Below are 21,636 nucleotides of genomic sequence, written 5' to 3'. Positions count from 1 at the left end.
CCTGTAATCCTAGCACTTTGGGAGGCTGAGGCAGGTGGATCACTTCAGGTCAGGCATTTGAGAGTACCCTGGCCAACATAGTGAAACCCTGTCTCTACTAAAAATACACAGATTAGGTGGGCATGGTGGCATGTGCCTGTAATCTCAGCTACTCAGGAGGCTGAGGCAGGAGAATCACTTGAACCTGGGAGGTGGACGTTGCAGTGAGCCGAGATTCTGCCACTGCACTCCAGCCTGGGCAACATAGTGAGACTCGATCTCAAAAAAAAAAAAAAAAAAAGAAGAAGAAGAAAGAAAACTGTCCTAGGAAAAAGGCTGTCTGTCAGTCCCTGTCTCTGTTATAATTGTCTCATCCCAGCTTATATTTATGAAACCACAGGAATCTGAAAGCTCCCTAACACTGTCTCTGAAATTGATAAGGGCTGAAGCACTGGAAATACTATTGAAACTTTATGAGGCAGCCATTCATTTGTTCATTCATTCAAACACATATTTATTGAGCACTATATTAGTAGGCACTAATGATAGAGAGGAAGATACAGCCTGTGCTTTCAAGGTGCTTACACTCTAGCTGGAATAGTCAGAGAACCTGATAATTATAATAAAGAGTAAAGAGTGATATAATAAAGATGAGAGTAGGCTGTTATAGGGAGCAGAGAGGAGAAGAAATTTCACTTTGCTTGAAGGGAAAAAGATATGAGATCAAAGAAGATAAATATTAAATAAATAAAGTAGAAAATACTGATATAGTATGATAAGGAGTAAGCTCAAGATGCTGTGGAAATATAAGCAGGCATCTAATCCAGACTAGAGGTCATTCTGGGAAAAGGAATTAAGGAAGGGGATAACTGAAGTAAGTCAGACTTAAAGAAAAAGGAGAAGCTTGCTTAGTGTAAAGAGGGAGACAGATTTTTCTAGGCAGAGGGAACTGCATAAGCAGAGGTCTCATGTAAGAAAAAGCATTACATGTTTGGGTGACATGGAAGATAAGGCAGGAAATGAAACACAACAAGGCTGGAAATGTCACCAGGGAATAGATAATGCATTTTGCACTTTACCTTGAAATTGAATTATTTTACTTGTTTTGTTGTTTTGTTTTGTTTTTTGAGATAGGGTCTGGCTTTATCACCCAGGCTGGAGTGCAGTGGTGCAATCACAGTTCACTGCAACCTTCACCTCCTGGGCTCAAGTGATCCTCCCACCTCAGCCTCCCAAGTAGCTGGAGTACAGGTACCTGCCACCATGACAAGCTGATTTTTTATTTTTTTTGTAGAGATATGGTTTCACCCTGTTGCCCAGGTTGGTCTCAAACTCCTGGGCTCAAGCAATCTACCCACCTCAGCCTCCCAAAGTGCTGGGATTACAGACATGAGCCACCACACCTGGCAAACTGAAGTATTTTAGAGGCTGGAGTGACAAGATCAGATATTCACTTCAGTAAGCTTCCTTTGGGAGTTACGAGACAGATCATGAGGGCCTCAATTAAGAAGATGGCAATGTAAATTGATAAGGGGGCAAGAAGAAGATTATGTTATTGTTATTGTGATTACATAATGATTACATTAGGAGGAGGAGGAGGCGGAGGTACTAACACTATCCAGGGCCTACTCTATGCCACACAGTGCTCTAGGTTACTTAAGTGAAATCACTCAGTGCTCACAACAATCTTATGAAAAATGTACTATTATTTCAATTTAGGAAACCGAGACACAGAGAGGTTAAATAACTTGCCAAACGTTGTGCACTTAATAATAGATGAAGATAAGAGAAAGCATTTAGAAAGTAGAGCCCAAAGTATTTGTTGATGGTCTTAATGAGGGGGATGAGGTTGATCCGTTATCCAGCTCCTCTATCTTCTTACCTCATAGCTGCCAATGGAACTGAGGTTACATTTTGTTTTCTTGGAATTCATTTTTAACCCCATCTCCTTCATTCCTGAACAGTAATGTAATTTATGACCTTTCTATAATCACCTCCTCTTAATAGTAGCAGAGGATTTCTTTCAGGAATCCAAAATTCAGATTAAGACTCACTAACCTTCATCAAATACAGCAAAAAGTAGTACAAATTTGTGCAAGGTCTGTGTCTTTTCCTTGGCCAGACTCCCTGAAAAAGAAGTGAGAACATTTATCTTCTATTTTAAAATCTCATGTAGGAAATTGTCACTAGCAGGAGACATTTCTTCATCAGTTACTTGAGAGTAAGAACAAATGTAGTCTTCTGTCTCTTGTTAACTTTGCTTTGTTGTCAGGTCTCCTATACCAGTGTTTCTAAAACTATCTGGAACAAAGAATTTTTTTATTTCAACTTTGATGAAGACCACTACTTGCGTAAAATACGATAAAAATGAATTACTAAAGAAAAAAATTAAAAACATTTACAAAATACAAGCCTTCATACACACACATCACAGAGAAAAATAAAAATTACAGCAACAGTACACATTGCTTCTGAAAAAAGGTGTGTATAAGCAATTAATATACATAATTTCTGTTACTCTTGTAACTTTTTATACTTCTGCAATTATAAATTAAAAGTTTTGAGTAAAATAATAATTGTCCATATTAAACATCTATACTCATGATATTTTCTTCAATAGCCCACAGTGCTTTTAATTATACTGACATTTTAAATGAATACCGTGTATATCAATAGCTAAAGTTTTTAATGGAACAAACTAGCTTGTTTCATGCTTTAACTGTTGAGCTTGTTGGCTATCTTTCTTAGCCTTATATATTTTTTAAATTTGGGAACTTTTGTTTGCAGGCTTATTTTGAGTAGAAAGATTTTTGTTTATGACATTTTGCCTTTCTTTCTCTCTCTTGCACCCTTAATGCTTAGAAATAAAAATTAGCTTGAACTAAGAAGGTAACAGTATGTGTGCTGCTACTCATCAGGCTGGGTAAGAGACATAGGTAAAGCTGACTGCAGAGTTAACAACACCATTTCTCCCGAGGACACATTGCCACTGTACAAACTCACCGAATACCAACTATTTGCTTTGATTATCTCTTGCTTTCTTACTCAATTAAATTGTTTGTTCTCGGAATTCACAGCCTGCCAGAAATGTTTGAACTAATAGCAATAGGAATGAAACATCTCATTCTTTCCTAGGTCATCTAAATTACTTTGACACGAAGAAGCAGCTCAATTTAAAGCTCAAGCTTCAGGTAAGGGATGCCTTGACTTAACATTTCATGTCTATGTTAACTTTTTAGTTAACCAGGACACTTCACAGTCTAGACCTCATGGTTATTTCTTTACACACAACTCTACTGTGCTTCATCTAAATATTACCTAACCTCCACCCTTCCCCCAAATTCTTTACTAACTCTATATAGTATTTTCCTTTGTTTAGGGAGGTGTCCACAGTCTCTTGTTGCCATTAGCCAATAAATCTGACTTTGTTGAACTATAGTGATCTTTGCTGTCCCTTGTGATCACTGGTTGATTAAACAAAGGATGTGTTCACTATTCTCTATCTAGCAAATCACACCCTAGAATGGAATTTTGGAGATACTGGCTAATGGAAATCTTGGGGATATTTCAGATTCCCCCACTGAACCGAGAAAACTTAGTTCCTATTCTAGGACTGGGTTTACCAGTTATGTGATTGGCAAATATTTTCTCCCACTCTATAGTTTGTTGTTTCCTTTCTTCTGCTTGATTTGGGTTTGCTTTGCTCTTCTTTTTCTAGTTTCCTGGGGTGGAAATTTAGATTATCGAGCTGATATTTTTCTAATACAAGTGTTTAATTCTATAAAATTCCCTCTAAGTCCTGCTTTAGATATAAACCAAACATTTATTATTATTATGTGGTCTGGTTTCAGTGTCAGATCAGTTTTAAACCCTTTGTCGTGCCATTGAGTCCAACACAGTGGCCAGTCTGGTATGTGAGGGGAAATCTCAGTTTCACAGTCTTCAGCATGCTAATTAGGATTCCATCCAGATATGTGTAGGTTGGGGGTAAATCCAGGAGTTAATGCACAACTTTATGGGTTTACTTTCCTGGGATCTTTTCTCTCTGTCATCTATAAACTTTCCAGTTCTGTGAGCTCCTTTTTTTGGTTTTCTAACCAGAAGCTTCCAACTTCCACAACTACATCATAGCTAAGGTCAAGCAACGGAAGGGGAAAGACAGAGAGAAAAGTAATGTGCTTTTGCCCCAGTGTCTTAGATTTGTAGCTGTACTGAATGAAGGATAATGTTCCCCTCCCTAAGTTTTTACTCACGCAGGCTTCTGTTGCCAGCCACTGTCATTGGCACAGGCAACCTTGGACTGAAGCTTGAGAGAATGATGGAAAAGAGGACAAAAACCCTAGGGGATTTCCCCTTCCATGCTCTCTGTGCATTTAGAGTTACCTTTCCCACTCCTTGAAACCCTAGAGGGTTTCTCCTGGAGCTCTCTTTGCAACATAGTACTCACTTCCAAGTCTCCAGTTATGTTTTAATTCAGGTTAAGGAATACTAGAGTGGGGAAAAACATATACTCCCTCACAAGTTTGGTAACACTTTGAATTTTAGTGCCTTTTCTCTATATACTTGTTCTATTTGCCTTTTAGAACTTTTTAAATATCTGGGCTTTGCATTTTGTCAAGGTTTTATAGATAAGTTCAATGGGAAATAAAGGGTGGAGTGTGTTTATCCATTTTACCCGGAGCTACAACCTCCATTGACTCTTTAATTCAACTCTGTGTCAAAGAATTATTTGGGTTTTTAACTTATTTCTTTATATGTCATATGTAAACACTAATGTTTTGATTATGTCATTGTTCAATTAGCCTTTACATCTCAAAAATAACACACTGTGGTTTTGGTACTTTCTCATTAATTATGACTATGAAACTGAACTTAGTATATGAAAAATCATACTTTCATCTGAAACTATTATAAACTACAAACCTTTCTCATGTTCTCCACTCCCCACTCCCATCTTTTTTTTGAATCACATTCATCACCATTCAGAAAGACTATGATGATTCCTGTTAATAAATTCTTTGCCTATTCCCCATCAAAAGGTGGAGTCCCCCTCTATAGACTGGTCTTAGTGATGCATTCTAACTAATAGAATGTGTGTTATGTGAGTGATTTCCAAGGTTACATTAGAAAACGTGAAACAGTTTCTAATGGGCTCTCTCAGGACCATATAAGAAGTCTGGCTACCCTGCAAGACCCATGTGAGAGAGACCATGTGGACAGTACCATCAAGCCAAGGTTAAAGACATGTGAATAAAGTCAACTCTGGGATGATTTCAGCTCTGGCCACTGTTTGACTACAGCCTCATGAGACACAATTAGATAGACCATCAAGTCAAAACACTCCCAAATTCCATGAGACCCACAGAAACCATGAGCGATAATAAGTGATTGTTGTTGTTTTAAGCCACTAAATTGTGGAGTTACGCAGTAAAAGATAACTGGAATAAGAAAAAGGTACAGTGAAGCTGATTTCACCATAAAAAAATAGGATGAAAAACAAATTATGCAAAATTTACTTCCCTAATTTAATTTATGCTAAGGTATAAATTAAAAACAGGTTTGATGAGAATTATTTTAGAATATATTAATTCAATCCAATTAATTAATTTTCAATAACATATACAAATAAATGCTGACTTTTCTCAGATTTTTACATACTTTTGGTTTGCAGATGACAAACTACCCACCTGAACCAGTCTATATGTGTTCACCTTCATGAAGCTTTCAAGGAACTTAGCTCAATGTTTGCAAAAGTCAGAGGATGGTAGAAATCACTACTGATAAAGCCCACAGATTTGAAGAGGGAAACAGCAATGCTTTGAGGAGAGAGATTTAAGTCTGGAACTCAGCTGCTCCTGATCCCAGCTTAGAATTTATTGTGGTTATATAGAATGCATATCTGCTTCTCTCAGAAACTGGATTATTCTCCTTTCTATGAGCATGATGCTAGAGTAAAGAAGCCTCTTTCAGGTTAAGGAATACAAATGCTAACTGTTATAGATAGATTCAGTTGTTTGTACTTCTCTGCTTATTTCATCTCAATCATACACTTTCATACACTTACCTTCTCTACATACTAGTAGGGCTCCAATGAGGCCCGAATTCAAGTCTTTTACCAGGTCCACATGAGAAAGATATGAGTAGGTAAGGCACAGTGGGTCAGAGGCCATTGGACCATTCTCTTTCAAGACCTGCCAGACATATGTATGGCTTCCACCAGGAAAGACTTTATCATCTTCTTTCTCCCTTTGACTGGTCTGATCATCATATTCAGCTCCTATAGCAGGAAGAAATAAAATTGTCCTTTCTATATCCATTGTCCACTCAAAGAAACATGTCAAGTTTATTGTCACCAATAGGTTCTACATAAGAAACAGACTTTTTGCATCTTTGTGGTTGTTGTTTTGAGACGGAGTCTCACTCTGTTGCCCAGGCTGGAGTGCCGTGGCACGATCTCGGCTCACAGCAATCTCCGCCTCCCAGATTCAAGTGATTCTCCTGCCTCAGACTCCTGAGTAGCTGGGATTACAGGCACACACTACCATGCTTGGTTAATTTTGTATTTTTAGTAGAGACAGGGTTTCATCATATTGGTCAGGCTGGTCTTGAACTCCTGACCTTGTGATCCACCCACTTCAGCCTCCCAAAGTGCTGGGATTACAGGTGTGAGCTGCCACCCCGGCCTACTTTCTGCATCTTAATTTGAAAAACTAACAAGCAGCAGCCACAAATGGGGAAGAAGCCTCATATATTCCAGAGGATCTTGAGATCACTAACCCTAGTATGAGTAGTAAAAACTAGGTTCTGGTTGAGATCTCCACATTCTGTTAAATAATAAAATTGCTTCCATTATCGCATCTTTTTGCCTACTTCAATTCAACAACAAATACACTTTGTCACAGACTCTTTCATAGGTACTAGTGAGGGTCAGGGAAGGGTAAGAAAGAGAGATTTAAGAAAATTTCTTAAACTTTGTTCTTTCCTAGCGGTACAACACTATGTTTGGTGGGGGACATAGACATATAAACATATAAATACCATGTGGAAATATTCACCTATTTATTCACAAATATTTATTGAGTTCTTATTCTTTACCAGACTCAGCTACAAGCTGAAAATATAAAGATCTAGATAGAAGTCTCTGCTCATGGAGCAAGCAACCCAGTGGATAAAAGAAGTAGTAAACAAGCTTCCTACTCTTCAGTAATGCTTGATGAAGGAGGCGAAATTTGAGATGAATCTTAAAAGACAGATATACTTGCGTTATTTTTCATGTGTTTCATATAAAGAATTTAATATTTTTGTGAGTGGATGTTAGAAAATTATTCTTGGAATTGCATTGCCACTTTCACTTTTTTCTTTCAACACACTTTTTATGATGATGCATTTTAATGTACATTACAAATTTCATGACAGTCCACTCCTATATACTTTAGAAGTCATCTTTAAAAAAAATTTTCCCACATACACAAAATGACACTAGCACATCTGATCCAGTTAATATCACCTAATATCAATGCAATATTCAAATTTTCTTTTTTTTTTTTTTTTTTACTCAGAGGTTTCCAACACATTTTATTTTGCAGACCACTGGTTTGTAGCTTTTGAGGACCAACATCTGTATATCAATTCCTGTAAAATGTCCAATCAATTTCAGTTCCGTAGCAGGCTCTTCCAACCTGCACACCATGCTTATGGCTGGAGGTCCAGTTACACACGCATAAAGGCTGCCCTGCCCACTGGTTCCCAGAGGAGGTCGCGTCCGAGTTAAAGCCTCTTCCAGGAGCTTGATCTTCCCAGGGGTCATTTCCTTTGGCAAGAAGTCAGTTTACACGTGCGGCTTTGATGCCTGTGAGCAGGAAGCACCAGAAACATGCAGGATGTGCTGCTTTTTCTCTCATGAAGGTGGGCACTCGAGGATCCAGTGCCCTTGTGCTTAGTGACAGGAATCCCTCCTCATTGCTCAGTAGGTTAAAATATAAGGAAGCCTCCACTTTACGAAACACAGATAACACCTTTTTAGATTGCCTATTTATTCTAGAACTACAAAATTTAATTCAAGAAAATATAGGTCCCATGAAAGACTTAAAAGTTTTATAAAACTAAAATCTAGTTTTTCCCGATAAATTGTACTTTAGGCAAAACCCTCCCAATGCTTCTAAAATAATACTAAAAGGGGCATCTGATTATACAAGAGCAATTTAAAAAATTAAATATTTATTTGAATAACAAGTTTTAAGTTCGAGCTGCAAAGTTGGCAATGCAGGTTTTTAACACAGATCACAAAAAGCATGCACAAAAAAGTACTGGCGCAAAGGACAAAATAATGCTAAGAATTAGGCTAAACAGATGCTGATTTTAAGAAAACAAAAGGCCTGAAATCACTATACAAAATATAAAATGTAATGTATTAAACACTACCATGTTGAGTACAGTCTTTATTATTGATTATATTTAAAAATTATTTGCGTAATTATATATTGAATTGTAAATGAGTATTATACATGAACCTCCATTCAGAAGGCAATTCCTTGTAGCACTATAGAACATCTAATTACATTGCAAAAAGTATCCTTTATTGCTATCGATAAAACAGTTAATGATATTACTGTAAATATCAGGAAGGCTACAAAAAAAAGTAAGATTTCTTTTTTGTCTTCAAAGGGTTTTCCATGCAGCGAAGCACTTGCCATGTTGAACTGAATGCACTACTGGAGAATGTTCTGGGCCCAAGATGCTCTTGAGAGACAAGACTAGGCTTTTCAAATCAAACACTCAAAGGAATCATGCAACCCTCTTATGACTGGGACACCGTCATGTGCAACTTACCAATGCTGTCTCTCCAGAAAACCATTCCAGACGCTTAAAAAAAAAAAATCAGACTTATATGATAAATATACATAAAATGAAGACACCAACTGCTATTTGACATGACTACTGGTAATGTCTGTGCTATGTGAAAGCACCTTTAAAAAGAGCCTATGCGGCAAGAGATAAGTGTCTAAAGATTCAAAATGAATCAACAGTATTGGATAACAACATAACTCTCAACTCAGAAGCTGCCTCAAGATTAGGTGCATCTTCAGTTAATGTAACAGGAAAAAAGGCAATGGATTTTATTTTATTAATTGTATCCACTTACAAACAGACCTAAGGTCACCCCGATGTGTAGACACAATGAGATTTTTGTTGTTTATAGTCTTTAATTGAAGTGGTAAGGGAAACAGATCTATTTAAAATCAAAACCAAACAGCTATTTCTGTCTAGATTAAGAGGTGGCCCCAAGTGGGGGATTCACCTTTTGAGTGGCCACTTGTGGTGCGACCTCGACGATCCGGGGTTTGTCTATGATTCTGGCTGTGCGGTTGTCCTTGTCTACAATCCCAATAATCCATGCTTGGTGGCCTTCACCATATTTGGGGGACTTTATCTCTGCACAGAACCGAGCTGCTTGCTCACGTGGTAAACAGATCAGAAGGCCCCCTGAGGTCTCCGGGCAGGTCCCATGCATGAGGCCAAACATGTTTCCACAGGCCTTGCTCACCGCAGCCATCTTGGCCAGCACCGGGAGGTTGTGAATTACAAACGACACCTCGTTCCTCTGCTGCTTGACCCGGTTCTGCACATGGCCCCAAATCCCGAAGCCCGTGATGTCAGTGGCCCGGTGGGCATTGAACGTGTGCATAAGTCCTGCAGCTGTCTTGTTGAGCCTCGCCATGTTCATCATTGCCTCCTGGTAGGCCAGCTCTACATCTTCTTGGGTGACCACTAGTTTAATCTTATTCCATTTCTCAGGAATATCCAGCCACTGGTGCACAGCCACTGCCACCTGTGTCCCCAGGGGTTTTGTCAACACCAACACGTCCCATGGCACTGCATTGTCCGGCATGATAAATTCATTGGGCTGACAGACAGTGGTAGCAACTCCTCCCAGGACAATCCAGGGGTTTAGTACTGTTTGGCCACCTGTTACAGACGTTCCTGCTTCCTCAGCTGCATCTTTAAAACCTTCGATAATCAGAGGCATCACTATCCCTTTCCCTGTCGGTCATTTTATTACCGACTCCAAGGAGCATCAGCATATTGTCACATTCTGTGACCACCATTGTGTAGAGGTCACTGAGGACATTGGCACATGCTATCCTGCCCATCATGTAAGGGTCGTCTACGATCGGGTAAATGTAATCTGTGGTTTGAACCAAGGAAAGCCCACCGTGCCTCAAAGGAATGACACAAGTATCCATTCCAATGCCAAGCCTTGGCATAACGGCTCCCAGAAACTGCTCATCTTCTTGGAAGTGGTTCTCTTGTAAAGATTCCAGCAATTTTTGCAGGACATCTTGGGGCACTTTGCAGCCTGTGCCCTTCAGTTCAGTGAATCTGGTTAGCTGGAAGCTTTTGTCCAATTCGTAACTTTCCGGGTTAAACGACTCCCGCATAAACATGGTTCTTGGGCCCCGCTCTCCTCACAGCTCAGCCCCTCCTCTACCTCTGCGGGTTGGCTGGGTTCTTTATGGATCCACCGGCTCGCTTTGCGCCCTCCGCCGCCTCCCGAAAACGGACCCCGGGCCGCTCCCACAATGCACCTGGCGCGGCCGGGCTCCCTTAAGCGTCGCCTGAATAAAAATGCCGCGCCCTGCGGCGGCGGCGGCGGCGGCGGCGGTCCGGGCCCGCGCCTGAGCACCGCAGGGGTTCGCCTGGCTCGGCCTGGCCCTACGGGAGCCAGGCCGCCGCGCTCCTGCCGGCTGGGCGCGCCTCAAATTTTCTTAATTGCTTCAAAGGCATCCTTTGTAGCTAGTTGGTCCAAATCAGAATTCAACCTAAGACTGCACATTGCATCTGGTTGTTTAGGCCCATACTCTCTTTTAGTACGGAGTAGTCCCTTTTTTCCTGACACTCATTTAGTGAAAGAAAGTTGGCTTGCAGTCCTGTAGAATATCTCATGCTATTGAATATACCTAAGTTCCGATTAGATTCAAGTTAAGTAAGTTTTGTGGCTAAAATACATCAAAGATGATGCTGAGTCCTTCATATTGTGCCATATCAGGGGCAGATAATATCTGGCCATCCCATCCTTAGTGACACTAAATTTGACCCGTGGATTAGCCTGATACCTCCATTCTAAAGTTAACATTTCCAGTAGCAATCAAAAAGAAATCTCTGGGATATTATTTTGGCACCATACAAATGTCAAATTCCACATCAGCAATTCACCCAATGATTGTAACATCAGCTAGACGTGCTTGAAGCCAATCCTAGACAGGATATCATTTCATTTATGAGTATTTCAATATATATCTCTATTATATAAGGGTTCCTTTTAATGTGATCATTATTTTTTCAATGGTCAATTACTTTGAACTTTGACAATGAGAACCCTTTCCTGCCAGCCCCATGGAGGGTTACAGACTGTATGTAAAATGTTTAATTTTGTAAAATACATTAAGCAAAGATGACAAAATGTTAACATTTGGCAAAGTGAGGTGATGGGCACATGTTTGTTTGTTATATTATTTTCTGTATCTATCTTTGTTTGAAATATTTCATTAGGAAAAAAATACCCTTTGTCCTAAGGCTCAGGTTGTGGTGGGGACAGGGGCGGGAGCGCATGTTGGAGGTTTGATGAGAAGCCAAGAATGTGTGAAACATTATAGCTGTCTTGGGGAGAGGGAGAGTAAATGGATTAGGGGAAATGTAGCAGTAGAATGCTTCAATGCTGAAGGCCCACCTGAGCTATCATTCAGTGTGATTGCATGATTTTATTTCAGCTATGTCTATCCATTTGGTTGTTGGTAGAATAGGTGGAGAACAGATGTAACCAAGGTAAGTGACCCAGCTCAGAAAGATCTGAGTCTCTTTCTCTCCAGGAATGGGTTGAACCTAGTTTTCCTTGGACAGAAGAACTTGGCCATATCTGAGATGAGCCACTGCATCAGGAGCAGTAACTTCAACATATGCTAAACATTTCACTGGAAATGTACAGATGAGTGCTGTTCAATAGAAATGTAATACAAACCACATATGTAATTTTAAATTTTCTGGTAGTCACATCAAGAAAAATAAAAAGAAATAGGTGAAATTATTTTAATAATGTATTTCATTTAACCTAGTATATCCAAATATAAGCATTTCAACTCATATTTATAAACAGTGAATGAGATATTTTTCGTCTTTTTTGTACTTAGCCTTGAAATCTGGTGTGTATTTTACAGTATGTCTCAAATAGGACTCACCACATTTCAAGTGCCCCATAGCTCGTGGCTACCATTTGAAGTGTGCAGTATAGACTCTATGGCTGGTGTCCCCTCATTGGATAAGATGTGGCCATTTGGGGGTCCTGAAAGGTGTTACCTTTTCTGATGGGTTTAACTTGAGCTAGATTTTAAAATATTATTTCCCCATAATTATGATTTTAAAAGCTCTTATCTCTCTCCCTGATGTCAGCAGAAAAGAAAAAGATAAAATTGCATTGGCCACTCTTTCCTCCACCAATTTTTGGAAAATTTCACCAATGTTGAACCACGATTATATGTAACTCTTTAAGATATAGTCAAGTCCAGACCCTCCAGATTTGCCATGGCTTCCTGTGTCTGATTACACACCTACATGTTTAGGGTAGGGTCAGTAGTACAGAAGGAGCAGATAAAGGTAGGTTGTCCTGCCTTTGCACCATGCCTGCAACTATGAAAAGGACAAGACCAATACCCCCTTAAGACTCCTATAAGATCCAAGGCCCACAAGATATACATGAAGTGGTAGAATCTTGATTTTATTATATATCTGGGCTCCATCCACTAAGTATAGGATTACCTGGTAATAGTAAGTCCTTTTTCTCACAAATTTCAAAACGCTGGCAGAGGTACTCTCATTGGCCTAGTTTGGGTAAGGTGCCCATCTCTGGACCGATCAACTGTGGCCAAGGAGGTGGGATACCAGTGTCAACTGCTCAACCCTAGATCAATTGCTATAGTCAGGGAGGCATGGGCTTTAAGAAAATGGCAGGTTCTGTTTGAAGTACATTCAGAAAAGCAATTCTGAGGGGGTACACAGGTGAGAAATGTTTAATTTTAGGAAGAAAAAGTGACGTGCCCACTGCACCCTCATTCTTGCATTGAGTATCCACTATAGGGTAGGCAGTATGTTATATGCTAAGGACACAGCAATAAATAAGATGAATTTCCCTATCTTGAGATATTTATAATCTAGTAAATGTTAAGAAACACACATAATGTTCAGTTAGGACCTTAAAAGAGTTGAAAGAATTTGGTTCCAAGTGTTTGCTATTGTGAAGAGTGCCGCAATAAACATACGTGTGCATGTGTTTTCATAGCAGCATGATTTATAATCCTTTGGGTATATACCCAGTAGTGGGATGGCTGGGTCATATGGTACATCTAGATCTAGATCCTTGAGGAATCGCCATACTGTTTTCCATAATGGTTGAACTAGTTTACAGTCCCACCAACAGTGTAAAAGTGTTCCTATTTCTCCACATCCTCTCCAGCACCTGTTGTTTCCTGACTTTTTAATGATTGCCATTCTAACTGGTGTGAGATGGTATCTCATTGTGGTTTTGATTTGCATTTCTCTGATGGCCAGTGATGATGAGCATTTTTTCATGTGTCCTTTGGCTGCATAAATGTCTTCTTTTGAGAAGTGTCTGTTCATTTCCTTTGCCCACTTTTTGCACTCTAGCTTGCCCCCATCAATCTCCAGACCATGTTCATTTGTATCAAAGAGGTCTGTCTGACCCAGGTAAAGCAGAAATTTTGGAGATTTGGAAATTCAGGGAGATATTTTCATAGAGGTAGAAAATATAGTTGTCTGTCTCAAATCAAGATGCCCTACAAGCAAATTAACTTTAACTACCTCTCAAATAACTAACACTGCAACTCTACTGGGCTTCGTAAAACAGTATGTCCTTGGTGTGGAGACCACTAGGTCTCTCAGTTTGTTACATATGTATACGTGTGTCATGTTGGTGTGCTATACCCATTAACTTGTCATTTACATTAGTTATATCTCCTAATGCTATCCCTCCCCCCACCCCACCACAGTCCCCGGTGCGTCATGTTCCCCTTCCTGTGTCCAAGTGTTCTCATTGTTCAATTCCCGCCTATGAGTGAGAACATGCGGTGTTTGGTTTTCTGTTCTTGCGATAGTTTGCTGAGAATGATGGTTTTCAGTGCCTTCTACCAGAACCCTTTCTCAAGAGAGTGCTGAAGAACTCCATCATCCTGGCCATTGTCATTGGACTGGGTCAGACTGATGCTGCCTCTTGCTTTCTAACTCTTCCATACCACTCAACATCAAGAAATACTGGGATAGAGGCTTCCTTCCCACTCCTGGAACACAATCTGTAAGAATGAGATAAGCCTTGAGCTCCCAGTGGCTATCTTTGCCATCATATTAGAAAAGCCTGCCTTAGAATGAAAACAAAAAGGACAGCCCAGCTGAGATGGTGGGAGAAAAATGGTCACAATGCTGAGAGCATCCCTTGAATCCTTGGATCCAGCCATACTTGACTGACTCCATGGAACTTTTCAGTTACATGAACCAAATTCAACATTATTTATATGAATGCTTGCACTGTAGCACAGTGGTTCCAAGTATAAGTTCTGGAGTTAGATGGGGTTAGGTTTGAATCCTGATTCCACCACTTACTAGCTGTACAACCTTTAACTCAATGCATATTAGTCATTATTGTTGTTATTATTATTTTTCAGTAAGTTTGTATTTAAGAGAATGGCTCCAACTCCAGGTGTGCCACCATTATAAAGCACACACATCTCACTGTTCTATTCCTAGAATGACAGGACAATAGGAGGGTATTTAACTCACCCTCAGAAGCTTTCCAGTAGGATACACCAACAGCATGAAGACTGACAGGATGGGAAGCCATGTTCTTAAGCGTAATGACCACTGTGTCATAAACCTCAGCCTGGATGGTAGGACCCAGCAGACCTGTAAGAATGAGATGTCCAGCAAAGGTCACTTGGGGATAGTACTCCAGGAAACCTGTTATCACAAAAGTTAAAGTCAAAGTCACAGTGGAGAAGCATGCCCCTGTAATTATTGATAAAAGGTAGTATTTGCTTGCCAACATCAGCCTAACCTTATGGTTGCTCTGAGGAAAGATTTCTGGCAATCATTCAATTCATTCATTCATTCATTCATTCATTCATTCATTCATTCATTCATTCAACTAGAGTTCCTAGTATATTCTAGGAACTGTCTTATGCACTGGAGGTGCAGTAGCAAACAGGACAGATCATGGAGATCATATTCTCAAGATATTAATCATATAAAAAAATGAAAAAGAAAAATTCAAGTTGTTATAAATATTATAAAAGATAGTGGTCTGCTAGAAAATTATGAGGCAGGAGGTAGAGGATACTTTCAGTGTAGTAGTCAGGAAGGGCATCTCTGAGGAGGTGACATTTGCGTAGAGATCTGACTAATGAAAAAGAAGTAAGATTTTCAAAGATTTAGTGGAAGAGCATTGAAAGCAGATAAAACAAATGCAAAAGTCCAGAGGCAGAAATAAGCTTGGTCTAGTTGAGTAAAATGTGGCTGAAGCACAGTGAATCAGCAGGGGAGTAACAGAAAATATGGTCAAAAAGGAAACATAACATGTAGGACCTTGCAGGCCACAGGAATTTGGATAAATTTGGATTTTACAAGAAGTGAAATAAGAAGACTTGGAACTTGTTTTGGAGTAACAGTCAACAGGACTTGCTCATAAATATGATGCTGGAGATAGAAAAAAAGAGAGAGTAGTCAAAGAAAACGCCTATGATTTTGCCTTGTGCAACTGGGTTGTTAGTAAGGCCATGACAGAAAATCAAGAGGAAAATTAAGAGCTCCACTTTATGAATACACTAAATATAAAATGCCTATAAACAGTGTATTGAATGAACTGGATTTAGTGGGATAAAAACATAAAATAGCCTTATTTTTCTTAGACCACTGTTTTTAATTACATTATGTGAGATCTCCCTTTTCCTGCACTTTGGCTGATCCCAAATCTTTTCCAGTAACCTTCAGATATTAACCAACAGTATCACTTTTAGGTTCTAACAAGTCCAGTCCAGTCTAATACCAAATTTTTGATGTCTTCTGCAATTGCAAGTCCCCTTCCTTCTGCAGCTACGTTCTGACAGCCCCAGAAATTTGCAATATGTAAAGGTAATTTTTTTTGGCAGCTTCGCTGCTTTCCCACCTTCTGCCCCAACTCACCTTTCTGCCTCTGGACCCTCCACGGTAGGAGCAAGTGGAAAGGACGGCAGGACGGAGGGTGGGGGGAGGTAAAAAAAAAAAAAAGGCACAATAACAAACTCTTTCTTGGAAGGAGCAGTGATAATGTGGCATATTAGTACTCCCTAGTTGTGACACATACCAAAATTCTGCCTTTCTTTCTTAGGGATCTTATGAGTTCTTTGGAGACCTCTCCCTGCCAACATGGAGACACCCCACTGTACCTGATCTTAGCATGGGATATACCTTCTCCTGCTGGTCACTTGTGTCTCTCCTCTCAGATTCTGCTTCTGGTAGTACAACTCACACAGGCTTTTTCTGTTGGGGTTATCTAACCCTGGCAGGAAGACCTCTCAGGCAGAGTCTTTGTAAGACAAGTCCCATTCAGTGACCTTCCTGGCCTTACACCTAACAGTGGTAGTGCAGTTAGCTCCCACTACAGCCCACTCCCCCTGCTATTCCATCAGAAGTCCTTTTGGCCTCTGACCTTGAAAATTTGTCCAGATAAAAACCAGGCAGTAGTCAGTGTCTCCCAAGTTCCACAGATACCTTGTCCAGTCTTCTAAGTGGTTCTCCCGAGGTCTCCTTGATTATAACTTGACATGAGGGACAGGCTTCCCATCCCCCATGGGGTAAGCAACACATAAAACACCAAAGAGGCTCTCCAAAGAAATATTCAAATCTAAAGTTTTTCAGAAGTTCCTAGCCTTTTTTTTAATACAAGGTTGGAGGTGAGTTAGGGGCTAAGGGTTGCAGAACCAATTTTGGACTATTACCTGAACAAGTTCTAAATCGACAGGCTGATACCTCTCTTTAGAATAAGGGGATACTTCCCACCTGTAATTCTCAGCAACAATTCTAGGACAGAAAATGTCCTATCATAACATGTTGTTACATATTTTATTTGACATCTAATTAGAGGTAAGCAGTTGGCATAGACCAAGCAGAGGAAGATGGCCCAGCAAAAAGACAGAAAATGCAGTCAGTGTATTTCCCTGTAGGTAGCAGTTAGGGAAACATTCTCTTTGGCAGCTGCACTTTTTAACTCTGCAACCTCAAGATTGGGGAATCTGTGATAGAAAATAAGATACCCAATTTCATAATTAGCATTCAACATTGTTTTTATTACCCATCCAGGGTGGCCTTGGCTTAGCGATGTTGAAAAGGTGATCCGTGAATTCTACAAACACAGTCTTTTTGTACATGACTGAGGTGTTGAATGGAAAAGATCTTGGCACTCTAGGAGGAAATCTGTGAAGAAAGGAAAAAGTCGTTCATTTTGGTGGACGCTTCAAAAAGCAGCTGGAAGTAATGCTTCCATACTACTCTTTTCTACTATTAACAAGGAGGTAAATTTGAAGTTGTATATAAATCCCTAACATCCATTAAACTGAAACACTGTTTTCACAAGTCAACTGACACATTAGGTGTCATGTGATAAGAATCATAAAATCAGTAACCATACACTGCATCAGCCAAAAATCCTTTGCCAAAGCAATAACTACTGCATCCTTCAATTTCATCTCTAAAACAGGCTATAACTTTCATCTTAGTACCCTGTGTTCAAATTTTGTCAGTATGTACCTAAAATTATACTTCCTTCCTTAGGGATACCAGGAATATCACAGAGAGAATTACCTTTCAGCAGACTATGTATATTGAAACCTACTAGTGCCAGGAGCTGTAATTCAGAATCAGTTCTACATTAATGCTCATTCTTGTCTCCACTCAGATACTCCCAATTACTCATTTATTCATGAACCAGCTACTGAATCAGAAATTATATAATTACTTATATAAATGTTCCCAAAATGTTATTATTTGCCTCCATTGTCAAAGCCGTTTTAAGTGAAAGCTGGTTCCCAACTTTTCCTCTCTCCCTGAGTGACAGTTTAGCATGTCGGGGGCCTCCTCAGGCCAAATAATCAAAAGGACCAATGTGAATCTTGGTGAATAAGGGACACTGGCCCCAAGTGAATTGGTAGAAATTACAAAGTGGTTGAAGGTGACTATCTCCACTCACTAGTTTCATGTGCTGATGAGTTTTGCACACCATGGAGCAGTTCTGCAGCTTTCTCTATGCCATAAAGAGCCTCTCTTCCTGACTTTTATGCTTCTGGACATCTAACTTCTATCTCCCATCAGATTTTACCAATTGGTATCATTTCAACAAGCCAAAGGCACAACACACGGGCATTTGGGTAATTAAGGCTTAGTCGGAGAAAGCAAGGCTCCTGCCCTGGAAAAAAAGCTTTCATGTGTAGATCTAAAATTGAGCATTCGCCCTCCACAGATGTACATTGATTCACTTATGAACCACATACTACATGCCACTGTGCCATAACAAAACACATCAGACATAAATATGGAAAAGGAGAGATTTTTAAAGACATACACTTAGATGTGAAGTAGTTCTGAGTCTCGTGTCTTATTGACTCTCAGGGGCTTTTGAAAAGTGGTAGATGTGAAAGATGGAGAACAGCACAAATAAATGCTCGGTATGGCGGACTACTGAAGAAAGAACCCCAAATATCATCCAGCGAGACACTCCCTCCATTGTCATAAATGACGGCAATAATGATAAGTGAGGGAAAGGAGAGGGAGTTTCTGATTGTAAGTATTCACATGCTTGGAATAAAAGCCATACCATGCCTCAGATCATCAGAATGTGAAATGAGTAAGAAGGGGTCTGGGCATTTATCACTTGTTTATTTCTTTCTCAATCTTGTGGTGAAATAACAAAAGTCTCATTGTTCCTTTCAGGAGCAGCCACACTGGAGAATCATTCATTCTTGTAAGAAAGTTTGCTTTTCCTTTAGTCAGAATGCTGAGATAGAGAAGGCAAATAGAATCTAAAAATGGTGAAAATGGCTAAATTGGTAAATCAGTGACCCATGGGGATTTCAGTTTTAATAATCGTGGTAAAATACACATAAAATTTACTATCTTAATCTTTTTTTTTTTTGACAGGGTCTCACTCGGTCGCTCAGGCTGGAGTGCAGTGGCGAGACCTGCCTCCCAGGTTCAAGCGATCCTCCCGCCTCAGCCGCCAGAGTAGCTGGGACTACAGGCGTGCGCCACCATGCCTAGCTAATTTTTTTGTAGAGACAGGGTTTCACCATGTTGCCCAGGCTGGTGTCAAACTCCTGGGCTCAAGCAATTCACCCTCCTTGGCCTCCCAAAGTGCTGGGATTATAGGCGTGAGGCACCACACCCAGCCTAACCATGTTTAAATGTACAGTTCAGTAGTATTAAATATTCTGGCCAGGTGTGGTGGCACACACCTGTAATCCCAGTACTTTGGGAGGCCAGGGCAGAAGGATCACTTGAGCCCAGGAGTTCAACACCAGCCTGGGCAACATAGCAATACCTGGCCTCTACAAATAATAATAATTAGCCAGGCGTGGGTGGTGTGCACCTGTGGTCTTAGCTACTTTGGCGCCTGTGGTGGGAGGATCACTTGAGCTCAGATGGTTGAGGCTGCAGTGAGCTATGATCACAAAACTGCACTCCAGCCCGGGCAACAGAGTGAGATCCCATCTCAAAAAAGAAAACATGTGTAATATTCTCCCATCCACCTCCAGAATTAATTTTATGTTGCAAACTGAAACTGTATAAACATTAAATAAAAACTCTCACCCCTCCCAGTCTCTGGCATCTACCATTCTACTTTCTGTATGATTGTGACTACTCTAAGTACCCAGTATAAGTAGAATCATACAGCATTTGTCTTTTTGTGACTGGCTTATTTCACTTAGCATAATATACTCAAGGTTCATCTATGTCGTAGCATGTGTCAGAATTCCTTCTTTCGTAATGCTTTGTGTGTATATACCACATTTAGATTATTCATTCATCTGTCAATAGACACTTGCAGTACTTCAACATTTAGCTATTGTGAATAATGCTGCTTATGAACATGGATATGATGGTTAATTTTATCTGTCAACTTGACTGGGCTAAGACATGCTCAGATACATGGTAAAACAGTATTTCTAGGTATGTCTGTGATGATGTTTCCAGAAGAGAGTAGCATTTGAATTTGTAAAGAAGATCACTCTCACCAATGTGGGTGGGCATTATCCATTCCACTGAGGGCCTGAATAGAACAAAAGACAGAGGAAGGGCAAATTAACTTTCCCTGTTTGAACTGGGACATCTATCTTCTGCCCTTGGACATAAGCATTCTTGGTTCTGCCTTCTGACTCGAACCCTGTATTTTTACCACACACACACACACACACACACACACACATCCACACACACACTCTTGGATCTGTTTCATTGAAGAACCCTAATAAAATTGATGTATAAATATCTCTTTAAGACCCCATTTCAGTTCTTTTGCATATATAGCCAGAAGTCGAACTGCTGGATCATATGGTAATTCTGTTTAATTTTTTGAGAAACTGCCCTATTGTTTTCCACAGCAGCTGTACCATTTTTACATTCCCAACAGTGCACAAGGGTTCCAATTTCTCCACATCCTCACCAACACTCATTATTTTCTGTTTTAGTTTTGATAGTAGCCATCCTAATGGGTGTGAGGCGGTATCGCTTTGTAGTTTTGATTTATATTTCTCTAATGATTGGTGATGTTGAGCATCTTTTCATGTACTTATTGGCCATTTGTGTATCTTCTTTGGAGGAATGCTTACTCAAGTCCTTTGCCCATTTTTAAATCAGGTTGTCTGCTTTCTTGTTGTTGAGTTTTAGGAGTTCTCCATATATTCTGGATAGTAATCTCTTATATGATTTGCAAAGATTTTCTCCCATTCTATGGGTTGTCTTTTAACTCTGCTGATGGTGTCTTTTGATGAACAAATTTAAAATTTTTTCATGAAGTCCAATTTGTGTTTTTCTTTCATTGCCTATGCCTTTGGTGTCATATCCAAACAGTCATTGCCAAATCCAATGTCACAAAGTTTTGCCCTATGTCTTCTCCCGAGAGTTTTATAATTTTAGGTCTTACATTTAGGTAATGGATCCATTTTGAGTTAATTTTCATATGGTGTTACATAAGGGTTCAACTTCATTCTTTTTCATGTAGATAACCAGTTTTCCCAGCACTGTTTGTTGAAGACTATTGTTTTCCTATTGAATGGTCTTGGCACCCTTGTAGAAGATCATTTGGCCATATACAAAAGGGCTTATTTCTGGACTCCTTATTCTGTTCCATTGGTCTATATGTCTATCTTTATGCCAGTACTACACTGTTTTGATTACTGTAGCTTTGTAGTAAGTTTTGAAATCAAGAAATATGAGTCCTTTAACTTTGTTATTTTTAGAGTTATTTTGGCTATTCAGTGTCCCTTGAGTTTTTTTTTTTTTTTTTTTTTTTTGAGACAGAGTCTTGCTCTGTCGCCCAGGTTGGAGTGCAATGGCGTGATCTTGGCTCAC

General features: G+C 39.8%; 1 protein-coding gene and 1 pseudogene across 2 annotated transcripts in view; both read right to left on the bottom strand.

Moving 5' to 3' along the window:
• F8 (coagulation factor VIII) overlaps positions 1 to 21,636 on the bottom strand; it is a 196,566-nt gene that overhangs the window by 147,738 nt on the left and 27,192 nt on the right. Inside the window, exons 2-5 of the mRNA XM_026451334.1 lie at positions 17,366 to 17,487; positions 14,821 to 14,943; positions 6,044 to 6,256; positions 2,038 to 2,106 (exon numbers count right to left, since the gene is read on the bottom strand). Of these exons, the coding sequence (XP_026307119.1) occupies positions 2,038 to 2,106; positions 6,044 to 6,256; positions 14,821 to 14,943; positions 17,366 to 17,487 (527 nt within the window). The remainder of the gene's footprint in view (positions 1 to 2,037; positions 2,107 to 6,043; positions 6,257 to 14,820; positions 14,944 to 17,365; positions 17,488 to 21,636) is intronic.
• LOC111527380 lies at positions 9,248 to 10,520 on the bottom strand (annotated as a pseudogene). The gene has a single exon (XR_002726645.2). The product of XR_002726645.2 is annotated as a selenide, water dikinase 1 pseudogene (transcript).

Source organism: Piliocolobus tephrosceles, chromosome 12 (assembly GCF_002776525.5).
Source record: "Piliocolobus tephrosceles isolate RC106 chromosome 12, ASM277652v3, whole genome shotgun sequence".
NCBI lineage: Eukaryota > Metazoa > Chordata > Mammalia > Primates > Cercopithecidae > Piliocolobus > Piliocolobus tephrosceles.
Note: the sequence above shows the minus strand (reverse complement) of the source record. Positions and strands in the feature narration are given on the sequence as shown.